Source organism: Labrus mixtus, chromosome 13 (assembly GCF_963584025.1).
Source record: "Labrus mixtus chromosome 13, fLabMix1.1, whole genome shotgun sequence".
Taxonomy (NCBI): domain Eukaryota; kingdom Metazoa; phylum Chordata; class Actinopteri; order Labriformes; family Labridae; genus Labrus; species Labrus mixtus.
Window position 1 is genome coordinate 77,501 of NC_083624.1, and position 15,000 is coordinate 92,500.

At 49.6% G+C, this 15,000-nt stretch overlaps 1 protein-coding gene across 1 annotated transcript in view; it reads right to left on the minus strand.

The window, feature by feature from the left end:
• LOC132986557 (kalirin-like) overlaps nucleotides 1-8,362 on the minus strand; it is a gene marked incomplete at its 3' end in the record, with an annotated part of 80,424 nt that extends 72,062 nt beyond the window's left edge. Inside the window, exon 1 of the mRNA XM_061053005.1 lies at nucleotides 8,001-8,362. Within this exon, the coding sequence (XP_060908988.1) occupies nucleotides 8,001-8,067 (67 nt within the window). The remainder of the gene's footprint in view (nucleotides 1-8,000) is intronic.
• Between the last annotated feature and the right edge of the window lie 6,638 nt (nucleotides 8,363-15,000).

Sequence of the window (15,000 nt, forward strand, 5' to 3'; positions counted from 1 at the left end):
GGTTTGAATCCCCGTCTGTCAGGAGTCTCTCTGTGTGGAGGTTCTTGGTTTGAATCCCCGTCCGTCAGGAGTCTCTCTGTGAGGAGGTTCCTGGTTTGAATCCCCGTCTGTCAGGAGTCTCTCTGTGTGGAGGTTCCTGGTTTGAATCCCCGTCCTTCAGGAGTCTCTCTGTGAGGAGGTTCCTGGTTTGAATCCCCGTCCTTCAGGAGTCTCTCTGTGAGGAGGTTCCTGGTTTGAATCCCCGTCTGACGGGAGTCTCTCTGTGTGGAGGTTCCTGGTTTGAATCCCCGTCTGTCGGGAGTCTCTCTGTGTGGAGGTTCCTGGTTTGAATCCCCGTCTGACAGGAGTCTCTCTGTGAGGAGGTTCCTGGTTTGAATCCCCGTCCTTCAGGAGTCTCTCTGTGAGGAGGTTCCTGGTTTGAATCCCCGTCCTTCAGGAGTCTCTCTGTGAGGAGGTTCCTGGTTTGAATCCCCGTCTGACGGGAGTCTCTCTGTGTGGAGGTTCCTGGTTTGAATCCCCATCTGTCGGGAGTCTCTCTGTGTGGAGGTTCCTGGTTTGAATCCCCGTCTGACAGGAGTCTCTCTGTGAGGAGGTTCCTGGTTTGAATCCCCGTCTGACGGGAGTCTCTCTGTGTGGAGGTTCCTGGTTTGAATCCCCGTCTGTCGGGAGTCTCTCTGTGTGGAGGTTCCTGGTTTGAATCCCCGTCTGACAGGAGTCTCTCTGTGAGGAGGTTCCTGGTTTGAATCCCCGTCCTTCAGGAGTGTCTCTGTGAGGAGGTTCCTGGTTTGAATCCCCGTCCTTCAGGAGTGTCTCTGTGAGGAGGTTCCTGGTTTGAATCCCCATCTGACGGGAGTCTCTCTGTGTGGAGGTTCCTGGTTTGAATCCCCGTCTGTCGGGAGTCTCTCTGTGTGGAGGTTCCTGTTTGAATCCCCGTCTGACAGGAGTCTCTCTGTGAGGAGGTTCCTGGTTTGAATCCCCATCTGTCAGGAGTCTCTCTGTGTGGAGGTTCCTGGTTTGAATCCCCGTCTAACGGGAGTCTCTCTGTGAGGAGGTTCCTGGTTTGAATCCCCGTCTGTCGGGAGTCTCTCTGTGTGGAGGTTCCTGGTTTGAATCCCCGTCTGACAGGAGTCTCTCTGTGAGGAGGTTCCTGGTTTGAATCCCCGTCCTTCAGGAGTCTCTCTGTGAGGAGGTTCCTGGTTTGAATCCCCGTCCTTCAGGAGTCTCTCTGTGAGGAGGTTCCTGGTTTGAATCCCCGTCTGACGGGAGTCTCTCTGTGTGGAGGTTCCTGGTTTGAATCCCCGTCTGTCGGGAGTCTCTCTGTGAGGAGGTTCCTGGTTTGAATCCCCGTCTGACAGGAGTCTCTCTGTGAGGAGGTTCCTGGTTTGAATCCCCATCTGTCAGGAGTCTCTCTGTGTGGAGGTTCCTGGTTTGAATCCCCGTCCTTCAGGAGTCTCTCTGTGAGGAGGTTCCTGGTTTGAATCCCCGTCCTTCAGGAGTCTCTCTGTGAGGAGGTTCCTGGTTTGAATCTCCGTCTGACGGGAGTCTCTCTGTGTGGAGGTTCCTGGTTTGAATCCCCGTCTGTCGGGAGTCTCTCTGTGTGGAGGTTCCTGGTTTGAATCCCCGTCTGACAGGAGTCTCTCTGTGAGGAGGTTCCTGGTTTGAATCCCCGTCCTTCAGGAGTGTCTCTGTGTGGAGGTTCCTGGTTTGAATCCCCGTCCTTCAGGAGTCTCTCTGTGAGGAGGTTCCTGGTTTGAATCCCCATCCTTCAGGAGTCTCTCTGTGAGGAGGTTCCTGGTTTGAATCCCCGTCCTTCAGGAGTCTCTCTGTGAGGAGGTTCCTGGTTTCAATCCCCGTCCTTCAGGAGTCTCTCTGTGAGGAGGTTCCTGGTTTGAATCCCCGTCTGTCAGGAGTCTCTCTGTGTGGAGGTTCTTGGTTTGAATCCCCGTCCGTCAGGAGTCTCTCTGTGAGGAGGTTCCTGGTTTGAATCCCCGTCTGTCAGGAGTCTCTCTGTGTGGAGGTTCCTGGTTTGAATCCCCGTCCTTCAGGAGTCTCTCTGTGAGGAGGTTCCTGGTTTGAATCCCCGTCCTTCAGGAGTCTCTCTGTGAGGAGGTTCCTGGTTTGAATCCCCGTCTGACGGGAGTCTCTCTGTGTGGAGGTTCCTGGTTTGAATCCCCGTCTGTCGGGAGTCTCTCTGTGTGGAGGTTCCTGGTTTGAATCCCCGTCTGACAGGAGTCTCTCTGTGAGGAGGTTCCTGGTTTGAATCCCCGTCCTTCAGGAGTCTCTCTGTGAGGAGGTTCCTGGTTTGAATCCCCGTCCTTCAGGAGTCTCTCTGTGAGGAGGTTCCTGGTTTGAATCCCCGTCTGACAGGAGTCTCTCTGTGTGGAGGTTCCTGGTTTGAATCCCCATCTGTCGGGAGTCTCTCTGTGTGGAGGTTCCTGGTTTGAATCCCCGTCTGACAGGAGTCTCTCTGTGAGGAGGTTCCTGGTTTGAATCCCCGTCTGACGGGAGTCTCTCTGTGTGGAGGTTCCTGGTTTGAATCCCCGTCTGTCGGGAGTCTCTCTGTGTGGAGGTTCCTGGTTTGAATCCCCGTCTGACAGGAGTCTCTCTGTGAGGAGGTTCCTGGTTTGAATCCCCGTCCTTCAGGAGTGTCTCTGTGAGGAGGTTCCTGGTTTGAATCCCCGTCCTTCAGGAGTGTCTCTGTGAGGAGGTTCCTGGTTTGAATCCCCATCTGACGGGAGTCTCTCTGTGTGGAGGTTCCTGGTTTGAATCCCCGTCTGTCGGGAGTCTCTCTGTGTGGAGGTTCCTGTTTGAATCCCCGTCTGACAGGAGTCTCTCTGTGAGGAGGTTCCTGGTTTGAATCCCCATCTGTCAGGAGTCTCTCTGTGTGGAGGTTCCTGGTTTGAATCCCCGTCTGACGGGAGTCTCTCTGTGAGGAGGTTCCTGGTTTGAATCCCCGTCTGTCGGGAGTCTCTCTGTGTGGAGGTTCCTGGTTTGAATCCCCGTCTGACAGGAGTCTCTCTGTGAGGAGGTTCCTGGTTTGAATCCCCGTCCTTCAGGAGTCTCTCTGTGAGGAGGTTCCTGGTTTGAATCCCCGTCCTTCAGGAGTCTCTCTGTGAGGAGGTTCCTGGTTTGAATCCCCGTCTGACGGGAGTCTCTCTGTGTGGAGGTTCCTGGTTTGAATCCCCGTCTGTCGGGAGTCTCTCTGTGTGGAGGTTCCTGGTTTGAATCCCCGTCTGACAGGAGTCTCTCTGTGAGGAGGTTCCTGGTTTGAATCCCCATCTGTCAGGAGTCTCTCTGTGTGGAGGTTCCTGGTTTGAATCCCCGTCCTTCAGGAGTCTCTCTGTGAGGAGGTTCCTGGTTTGAATCCCCGTCCTTCAGGAGTCTCTCTGTGAGGAGGTTCCTGGTTTGAATCTCCGTCTGACGGGAGTCTCTCTGTGTGGAGGTTCCTGGTTTGAATCCCCGTCTGTCGGGAGTCTCTCTGTGTGGAGGTTCCTGGTTTGAATCCCCGTCTGACAGGAGTCTCTCTGTGAGGAGGTTCCTGGTTTGAATCCCCGTCCTTCAGGAGTGTCTCTGTGTGGAGGTTCCTGGTTTGAATCCCCGTCCTTCAGGAGTCTCTCTGTGAGGAGGTTCCTGGTTTGAATCCCCGTCCTTCAGGAGTCTCTCTGTGAGGAGGTTCCTGGTTTGAATCCCCGTCCTTCAGGAGTCTCTCTGTGAGGAGGTTCCTGGTTTCAATCCCCGTCCTTCAGGAGTCTCTCTGTGAGGAGGTTCCTGGTTTGAATCCCCGTCTGTCAGGAGTCTCTCTGTGTGGAGGTTCTTGGTTTGAATCCCTGTCCGTCAGGAGTCTCTCTGTGAGGAGGTTCCTGGTTTGAATCCCCATCTGTCAGGAGTCTCTCTGTGTGGAGGTTCCTGGTTTGAATCCCCGTCCTTCAGGAGTCTCTCTGTGAGGAGGTTCCTGGTTTGAATCCCCGTCCTTCAGGAGTCTCTCTGTGAGGAGGTTCCTGGTTTGAATCCCCGTCCTTCAGGAGTCTCTCTGTGAGGAGGTTCCTGGTTTGAATCCCCGTCTGTCAGGAGTCTCTCTGTGTGGAGGTTCCTGGTTTGAATCCCCGTCCTTCAGGAGTCTCTCTGTGAGGAGGTTCCTGGTTTGAATCCCCGTCTGTCAGGAGTCTCTCTGTGTGGAGGTTCCTGGTTTGAATCCCCGTCTGACGGGAGTCTCTCTGTGAGGAGGTTCCTGGTTTGAATCCCCGTCTGACAGGAGTCTCTCTGTGAGGAGGTTCCTGGTTTGAATCCCCGTCTGACAGGAGTCTCTCTGTGAGGAGGTTCCTGGTTTGAATCCCCGTCTGTCGGGAGTCTCTCTGTGCGGAGGTTCCTGGTTTGAATCCCCGTCTGACAGGAGTCTCTCTGTGAGGAGGTTCCTGGTTTGAATCCCCGTCCTTCAGGAGTGTCTCTGTGTGGAGGTTCCTGGTTTGAATCCCCGTCCTTCAGGAGTCTCTCTGTGAGGAGGTTCCTGGTTTGAATCCCCATCCTTCAGGAGTCTCTCTGTGAGGAGGTTCCTGGTTTGAATCCCCGTCCTTCAGGAGTCTCTCTGTGAGGAGGTTCCTGGTTTGAATCCCCGTCCTTCAGGAGTCTCTCTGTGAGGAGGTTCCTGGTTTGAATCCCCGTCTGTCAGGAGTCTCTCTGTGTGGAGGTTCTTGGTTTGAATCCCCGTCCTTCAGGAGTCTCTCTGTGAGGAGGTTCCTGGTTTGAATCCCCATCTGTCAGGAGTCTCTCTGTGTGGAGGTTCCTGGTTTGAATCCCCGTCCTTCAGGAGTCTCTCTGTGAGGAGGTTCCTGGTTTGAATCCCCGTCCTTCAGGAGTCTCTCTGTGAGGAGGTTCCTGGTTTGAATCCCCGTCCTTCAGGAGTCTCTCTGTGAGGAGGTTCCTGGTTTGAATCCCCGTCTGTCAGGAGTCTCTCTGTGTGGAGGTTCCTGGTTTGAATCCCCGTCTGTCAGGAGTCTCTCTGTGAGGAGGTTCCTGGTTTGAATCCCCGTCCTTCAGGAGTCTCTCTGTGAGGAGGTTCCTGGTTTGAATCCCCGTCCTTCAGGAGTCTCTCTGTGAGGAGGTTCCTGGTTTGAATCCCCGTCTGTCAGGAGTCTCTCTGTGTGGAGGTTCTTGGTTTGAATCCCCGTCCGTCAGGAGTCTCTCTGTGAGGAGGTTCCTGGTTTGAATCCCCATCTGTCAGGAGTCTCTCTGTGTGGAGGTTCCTGGTTTGAATCCCCGTCCTTCAGGAGTCTCTCTGTGAGGAGGTTCCTGGTTTGAATCCCCGTCCTTCAGGAGTCTCTCTGTGAGGAGGTTCCTGGTTTGAATCCCCGTCCTTCAGGAGTCTCTCTGTGAGGAGGTTCCTGGTTTGAATCCCCGTCCTTCAGGAGTCTCTGTGAGGAGGTTCCTGGTTTGAATCCCCGTCTGTCAGGAGTCTCTCTGTGTGGAGGTTCCTGGTTTGAATCCCCGTCTGTCAGGAGTCTCTCTGTGAGGAGGTTCCTGGTTTGAATCCCCGTCCTTCAGGAGTCTCTCTGTGTGTAGTCTGCATGTTCTCCTCGTTCATGTGTGGGTTCTCTCCTGGTTCTCCGTCTTCCTCCCACAGTCCAAACACTTGCTCGTTAGGTTAACTGGAGACTCTAAATTGTCTGTAGGTGTGAATATGAGTGTGGCTGGTTGTCTGTCTCTATATGTCAGCTCTGTGATTGGCTGGTGAACAGTCCAGGGTGTAACTCCGCCTCTAACCCAATGACAGCTGGATAGAAAGCAGTATAGATAATGGACCTACTTAACAAAAACACCCACTCCCTCAGTTCTTCTTCAGATCCTCTGATCCCAACTGACATACATGAGTCTCTGGATGTGTGATTACAGTAATCTGGCTGAAGGTCAAAGGTCAAAGGATGGAGAACAACAACAACACATGCATATATGTGTTTGTATTCATTCAGCCCCTTTAAAGCTCAACATCCGACTTCTTGTCTACTCTGCACAAAAACAAATCAATGTAAACTGTTGATTTAAAGTTGATCAACCTTCCTCAGCCTTCAGTATCAGACGTGCTAACATCACTTTATTCTGCTTTAACTCCAACGAGCAGCTACGGTGAAATGTGGAGCATCTCAGAGAGGTGAAGTGATCTTTATCAGTGTGACGCTGCAGCAGCAGAGGACGGCGTGCAGAGCGCTAACCGCTGCTAATTGTTTCAAACGGTGTCGTGCGTCTCGAGCAGCTTTGGTCCATTGCAGCGTCAGCACTGTGCAAACATGGTGTTTCTTTTCAACTGACAGAGAGTGTACAGTGTTTAAAGGCGGAGTCTGTAGAAATGTTTGTAAACATTCAAACATGGCCCCTCCTCCTGGTCTCATCTCCCCCTGAAGCCCCGCCCCCTGCAGGAAGTAGTGTGTACATTTACTGCTTGTAGCTACACTGCAAGCTAACACACGCTAGCACAAGCTAACGGCCGGTGTTCATCACCTTCCTGTCCAACAGGAAGTAGATCAACTCCACGTCCACGGGTAAAAGACAACACAAGGTTCACCCTCGTTTTAGAATGAGCTTTATCCACTTGGTGTTTCTCCTCACTCTGATTATATTTTCTCTTCTTTGCTGCTACGTCCACGTCCGTCATATTCACACGGTTTGAATCTCATCCAATCACTGAATTGTATCCACTCCTAAACTCACCTGCTGCGCTGTCATTGGCTGGAGGAAACACACCAGCTCTGCCCAGAAACGTCCCGAGTCAACCGTCACAAATCAGAACAGTAAAATCCAGTCAGAGGACAGAGTCTCTGCAGACACAGTCACCAACACACATGTACGGAGGCCCAGAAGGGACAATGGAGCAGCTTCACTTTATTACTTTTATTTTGAAGGAGAAGTCTGTCTTTTATTTTGAAGGAGAAGTCTGTCTTTTATTTTGAAGGAGAAGTCTGTATTTTATTTTGAAGGAGAAGTCTGTATTTTATTTTGAAGGTCCCTACATAAGTATGTATTTTATTTTGAAGGAACAAGTTGTTGACATCTTTTAAACTTTCCTCATTAATCTGTTGATCACTTCTCAGATGAGTAAAACATTTAAATGTCAAAGAGAGCAAAGTAAAGATTTAAATCCAGACATATTTGACCTCAGAATCATATCAGAACAGAATCGTCATATTTAAAATGTTTGATTGGATAAATGTCTTCAGAGATGAACTCGATCATGAGTGCAGCTTTAACCACTTCTCTGATTGTGTCACAAACTGATCAACCTGATCATCACTTCAACAGGACGGGTTTCAAATCACCCTGAAATGATTTCTGGACCAATCGACTTGCAGATCAATCGATGAGGATCAATGAAGAGACCTGCCAGCTGCAGCTCTGTGGTTATACACACACACACACACACACACACACACACACACACACACAGCTCCATCATTACACTCTGCACACAGTCACACTAACACAAGCTCTCTGTCAGCCTCTGAACATTTCACGTCACTTGAGTCAGACTGAGCCACCTTAAACCCATCAGAATGACACGAACACACACTGTGACACACACACACACACACACACACACACACACACACACACACACACACTGTGATTGTTAGCTCTCCATGTATCCACATTAAGTCAGAGATAGAGAATATTTCCAGGAGCTGATGTGATGTCACTCCTCCATGATTCCTCTTTCTTTTGTAGAGACCATCACTGTAACACACACACACACACACACACACACACACACACACACACACACACACACACACACTCACTAACACACACAAACACACGCGTACACAGATGTATCCTAAATGCATGATAGAGATCAGAAGGTGTGCACAAAGAGCAGGATGATGTTTTAAACGCCTCTCGGTGGATTCTCGTGTCTTCCATGTTCACTTCACGATCGTCTTGCTGACACCCAGCTCTCTCATTAAGATGCTTTTTGTTGCTGCTGTTTTTTTTCTGCACAGCCCGTTTCTTCCTACCTGTTTTGTAGAAGGCATCAGTGTCGGGGTCGCTGGGCGCCTCCTCGGCCGCTTCTGCAGGGTTCATACCGGAATCCGGTTCAATACAATCCACCAGCGACAAAGAAAAGACAGGAATCAAAAGAAACCCCGGATCCTCTCGTCCTCTTTTTTTATTCCTCACATGTTCTCCGTTCTCTCCTCTCTCGCTCTCTCTCGTTCTCTCCCTCCATCCGTCCCCCTCTCGCCGGGTTCTCTTTCTTTCTCTCGGTTTGTTTGCTGTTTCAGGGCTGGCTTCGTTTCTCTCTATTGTTCCCGGTCCAACCTCCCTCTCTGCTGCTGGCCGCCAGGGTCTCTCTGCCTCCCTCTCCCTCTCCCTCCGCCCTCCCTCTCCCTCTGCACCCCCCCCCCCCCCCCCCCCCCGTCCCTCCCTCAGCATCTCCCCGCCCTCTGTCGCGCGCTCTCTCTCTCTCTTTCCCAATTTAATCCATTGACCTTTATTAGCACTTTATTAACACCTGCACAACAATTTACCTTAAAAATAACGACAACAACAACAACAACAATAACAACAACAACAGAACAACAACAACAACAACAGCAGCAGAAGAAGAAGGTGAATTCTTTTATTGTCTCTGGATGATAATCTTCTTCCGGTTTCATGGAAGTTTATTTTCTTATTAAGAACAGACTTTGTCAGCAAATCAGTTTGAATTTTGTCCTCATGGTGGCGCTAAAGGATTCTTAAAGTACAGCCCAGACAGTAACGGTTCATCCTCTGAGGAGCATGAAAACATTCACTCCTTATTGTTGCGACTCAGAGAAGATATCACATATTCTTCTCCTCTTCTCGTCCTCCATCATGTGAATCAGGGGCCCCCTACTGGCCCGGGGCCCCCAAAGCAGTTTCCTGCCTTGCCTCTGCTGACCACATCTTTTCCTGAGAGCTCCTGAGCGCTCATTGTAGGTTCCTCAGGATTGTTGGTGGGGACGGTCTGCTGATATGGGTTAACCCTAGCCCCCCCCCCCCCCCAACCCGCCCACACACACTCACTCACACACACACACACACACACACACACACTCACTCACACACACACACACACACACTCACACACACACACACACACTCACACACACACACACACCTTCGATTTTAGAGTCTGTCGGGGCACAAAGGGGGCCCCTCTAACCAGCGTTCATCACCAGTATTTTGCTTGCTCTTAATTTTCCTTCACTGACAAACTTTGATTTTTCACAGGAATGATGAAACATTCAGCAGGAAGACAGTGAGTCCTCTCAGATGGGGCCCCCTTAGGGAGGTTTCCTACTGTCATTGCAAAATTTGCACATTTTGAGCCACGACTGTGGTTCAAAGTTTGAAAGGCCTCTGGGGGCCTCCTGCAGTTCCCTCCCTTTCCTGTTGACAAGCAGCTCCTCTGAGTGTGAAATGTCGTAGTTTCTCTTTTTCTTGGACTTAAAGGAAGAATTTGAGACTTTTTGATCATGAATGATGTGAACGAAAAGCCAAACGAGACGGTGGTGAGAAGATGACACATTCCCTTAAAGAGACAGATCCTGAAATCAACACTCAGGTTCTGCTTTATGGATCAGGTCCTTCAGGATGTTAGTGATGTCACAGAACATGACTCAGTCGCCCCAGAGTTCATGTTTCTACCACAGGCTTAAGAAGTGATTCATCCGCATCAACGGGCGCCGTCATAACCTCGCCTGCTTGTGAGAAACGAACGATCTTTACTCGAGTGAAACCGAGACCCTCGGGTATCAGCGTTCTTTCTTTTAGGGTTTATAAAGAGTGAACAGCAGAACACCCATGAACCTCTGCAAAAGAGACCAAACCTACCTCAGACCATCTTAAACTCTAAATCAGTGGTTTCTCAACTGGTGGGTTGGGACCCAAAGGTGGGTCAAGGAGCCGTTTTTAGTGGGTTGTGAATGAGTGCATTGTGGGAAAAAGTCTGTGAAGCGCCTTTTAATCATGTTTGTTTTTTTCTGTTTCTTCGTCCTGTCACATGTTTTGTAACTGAACCTTTTATTAAATTAAACTCTTCTGATTGGTTGAAAAAGTTCAGGTATTTGGGTCGTGATTTCGACTTTAGGAGTTGGTAGTGGATCCTGAGGGGCCGGACCAGAGACTGTAAATCTGAATGTTTGAAGCCTGAGTGACGTCCCCCGTCTGTTCCTGCAGGGGGCGCTGGAGTCCCATCGATGGCGGTCTCCATGCTGGAAATGCTGTCTCAGTCTAACTTTCAGTCAACCTAACGACAGGCTGAGAGCTGGAGCTGAGGCGGGTTTTAAACCTCCTGTCCACCTGTCAATCAGGTCAGCTACACGCCTTATTGTGAATAACTCTTATCCTTCATCAAATCAAAACTGATGAGTCATCAAAACATTCACCCCCCGTACAGTGTGTGTCCATCGAGACATGAGCTAATCACACCTATTTGGTTTTTTGAACCAGGCTGTAAACATGTTAATCTCTGCTGTAAAAACAGGCTTTTTAGAATGGGTGTGTATGTGACTTCCTGTGCTTCTGCAGCCAGCCTCTAGTGGACACTCCAGGTACTGCAGGATTTCAGCACTGTGGTTGCCCCACTGACAAACCTTTTGAGTATGCACCTCCAAACTTTGAAAACCCCTTTAAAATTCAGGTGGATTCAAGTGGATCTGCTGCAGGTACTGCAAGAAGGGAAGTCGGCCATTGATCTTCTAGTCTGCTTCTTCCCCCCGTAAGTTCAAACGCCGCCTCACCAGTTGAATTATTCAGTCCTGAAGAAGGAGACACTGACACTTATTTGGGCTCTACAGTTCTTTGAAGTGTTCATAAGTTTAAGATTCACTGAGTGTAATCCTCTGACTTTTCTGTCCAGCATGCAGAACAAATATGTGAGGTCGACTTGCTGGTTGTTGTTGTTACAGCGCTACACTTTGAATATTTGTCCCATCACTGGTCGGGGGATCGTCATGGCAGGTGCTCCTTCTCCAGCAGTAGTCACAGTGGCAGTTGGAGGGGGAGGTGGGACGGCCCTGACCATGTGTGTTTTGTATTTTCGGTTTCAGAGCTTTGGCTCCCTCTTGTGGTCAGTTATTGCTTGCTCGCTGGTTACTTGGCGTCCCCTCCCACCTACCTGTGATATCTGACTGGCTTCCCATGAGTGGAAGGGCGTATAAACCAGAGGTTGTCAGCTTTCTTTCTTTCTTCCTCTGGACAGCCGACATGCACAAACGTCTGCATGCTTCTGGTTTGTTTGTGAATAAAACTGTAACTTAAAGTGTTTGTGCACCTCTCTTCACTGTGACGGCCTAAACGAGATGAGTCATGTTTACAGACTGGTTTTTAGAATGGGTGTGTATGTGACTTCCTGTGCGTCTGCATCCAGCCTCTAGTGGACACTCCAGGAACTGCAGGACTTTACACTTCAGAGGAGACCAAACACAAACAAGTCTGCATCTCTGTGGAGCTTGTTAGCGTCTTTCAGCCACTTGTTTTGGCTTCACGGTTCGTTAACTATTTGGTTCGAGTTCAGCAGCTGCAGACTGTTTTCATTTTTCAAACAGAAGACGGACTAAAGGTGTCAGGAAGGACCCGAGCTGGATCTGAAGGAGGTTTGTTCTTTCTCTGTTGGATACAGTTATGCTAAATAATGTTTCTGTAATTTAAGAACAGCAAAGCAACAGGTTGATGTAAACGATGAAGAGGAGTTCACCTGCAGCTTTTGAACACTGAAAACAAGAGATGACCCTCATACTCTTTTTGCTGCTGTGGTATCAACGTTTAAAATTCTGGTACCATGGCAACCATAAAGTAGTAAACGATGTCTCTGTTCTTGTCTTGCTGTCGTACCTCCCCCCCTCTCTCTCTGAATACTTCACCTCCTCCTCCTGCAGCCATCACGCTGCAGCTTCTCCTCTCTATTTGAACCGTCTCACTGTGTGATGCTGCCATCTAGTGGACGACACTGCACATAACAGCGAGGTCATTTTATAACATTGGATTTTTTTTTTCTGCCAACTGGAAACTGTCACAATGTTGACCGACAAATATTTGTTTTTAGATTCATCAGAAATATTAGTTTCAGCTGAGCAGGTGAGAGAGTCGGCCATGATCAGGTGATTTACAGACGTCTCCATCCATCTCCTCGGGCTCACTCGCTCCTGTTGGAGACTGAAGGAAGGCGAGATGTGTCTTTTAATAAACGCCCACCCTGGGAATAAGCCGCTACGCCCCGAGGCGATGCAGAGTGACATCTCTGAACAGTCACGTTCATTTCTGCTTTCTTTTAAAAATGTTTCCTCACAGCTGTTCATCCAATAGAAACTCAGAGGAGATGAGAATAGAGTAACACTTCATCGTCCTCTCTGACATCACACTGATCTGTGTTAATGGTTTGATTTCACCTCTCAGATGATCAGGGAGCCTCAGGCTGAGATGTTTTATTGTACAGTAGTTTGATGAGTGTGAGCATCACAACAAGTCTTCATTCAAAGAACACAGAAGATTTATTTTCATGTTTTTAAACAGATGTTACAGTCAGCTAGTAAAGGAGGTGAGAAGCATCAGCTGTTCCTGTTTCACAGTTTTAATCTGAATATTTTCCACTTTGTCTTTAAATGAGGGGCTGCACAGTGGTACAGTGGTTAGCCCTGTCTCCTCACAGCGAGGAGGTTCCTGGTTTGAATCCCCGTCTGACGGGAGTCTCTCTGTGTGGAGGTTCCTGGTTTGAATCCCCGTCTGACGGGAGTCTCTCTGTGAGGAGGTTCCTGGTTTGAATCCCCGTCCTTCAGGAGTCTCTCTGTGAGGAGGTTCCTGGTTTGAATCCCCGTCTGACAGGAGTCTCTCTGTGTGGAGGTTCCTGGTTTGAATCCCCGTCCTTCAGGAGTCTCTCTGTGAGGAGGTTCCTGGTTTGAATCCCCGTCCTTCAGGAGTCTCTCTGTGAGGAGGTTCCTGGTTTGAATCCCCGTCCTTCAGGAGTCTCTCTGTGAGGAGGTTCCTGGTTTGAATCCCCGTCTGACGGGAGTCTCTCTGTGAGGAGGTTCCTGGTTTGAATCCCCGTCTGACGGGAGTCTCTCTGTGAGGAGGTTCCTGGTTTGAATCCCCGTCTGTCGGGAGTCTCTCTGTGAGGAGGTTCCTGGTTTGAATCCCCGTCTGACGGGAGTCTCTTTGTGAGGAGGTTCCTGGTTTGAATCCCCGTCTGACAGGAGTCTCTCTGTGAGGAGGTTCCTGGTTTGAATCCCCGTCCTTCAGGAGTCTCTCTGTGAGGAGGTTCCTGGTTTGAATCCCCGTCTGACGGGAGTCTCTTTGTGAGGAGGTTCCTGGTTTGAATCCCCGTCTGACAGGAGTCTCTCTGTGAGGAGGTTCCTGGTTTGAATCCCCGTCCTTCAGGAGTCTCTCTGTGAGGAGGTTCCTGGTTTGAATCCCCGTCTGACGGGAGTCTCTTTGTGAGGAGGTTCCTGGTTTGAATCCCCGTCTGACAGGAGTCTCTCTGTGAGGAGGTTCCTGGTTTGAATCCCCGTCCTTCAGGAGTCTCTCTGTGAGGAGGTTCCTGGTTTGAATCCCCGTCTGACGGGAGTCTCTTTGTGAGGAGTGGTTGATGCGTGTGCCCCATGTACGCAGGCAGGTGGCCCAGGTTTGAATCCGACCTGTGGCTTCTTTCCCACTCTCCCTCTCTCTCTCTTCCTGGTTTCTGACTCTATCTTCTGTCCTGTCTCTAAATAAAGTTGTAAAAATCAAAAAAATATACCTTTACAATAATAGTCTGTGACCCTTCAACCTGAGCTGTTTCTTCCCCCCAGGATGCATCACAAGAAGGTTCACTGTTCACTGTCACTTTGTTATGAACTTGCCGTCAAGCTTTCCTTCCCTGAGACGTATCCCATGATGCACTTCTTCTCCTGCTGCAGCAGTAACGAGGTCTCTCTGTGTAGCTTACTGGAGTGTAGAAGTCCTCGTCTCTGTAAAAACCGTATTGTGACTGCTCGTCGTCTCTCGCCTCCTCATGATGCCGCCGCTCGCCCGTGGCAGACGGACGGTCGTAAAGCATTACGCTGAAGTCTCAGGGCCGTTTCTGTGATGTCGGCCCGGCTCCATCAACATTCTGTGTTTGTTAGAGAGGAGAGTCAGAGGCTCCTCGAAGAGCGGGATGATGCAAACACTCACAAAACAGTTTGACATGAAATAAAAGAACGCTCTTATTTCAGAGGACAGACAAGGAGGTTTCTCCTGGACTGAACCCTCCTGATTCCTGGACTGAACCCTCCTGATTCCTGGACTGAACCCTCCTGATTCCTGGACTGAACCCAGCCCTAGGTCATAGGGAACCCATATTTTTTTTTACACCAGGCTAGACCATTTTAACATAGAGCTCTATGAGGATTTACTCCCTTTTTGAGCAAGCCTCAAGTGGCCATTTGAGGTACTGCAGTTTTTGTAACTCATTAGCCTAATTTCTCAGCCGTAGAGTTGGTAGGTAGAAAGTGAAAGTGAAGAAAAAACGTTGTGATTTCATAAATATTAAAGCAGCAGTATGTAACTCTAGTGTTTAAAATGGGTACTGCAGTCTAAATTCTAAACATCATAGAGAGCTGTCTCCCCCCCTCCTCCTCTCTAGAGTCCATGCTCACTCAGGTCACCATGTGGTGGACTCTGAAGCTTCAGTGTTTATCCAGCTCTGCATGGGTCTGTAAACCTTTCTGTGTTCTAACCTCTCTCCATTTTTCAAAAGCATCTCCAATATTGATCCTAGTTTGAGCACGTTTCTGCTCGTGGAGCTTATTAGAAACATGCAGAGGCTTTTTAGGTCGGGTACAATCACTTCTATCTGAACCACTTCTCTTGCCCGCTTCCATCGCTGCAACACCTGTTGACCTGATAACTGCTCTCATATCTGACAAACAGAGGGGCGTCCAAAACGGCCGTGTGGGGCGTGTGTCTTAAAAGCGCCTACCTTCTCTGGTCCAAACAAATCCAGAGCATTCAGAACTGAGTCTACATTTTGAATTA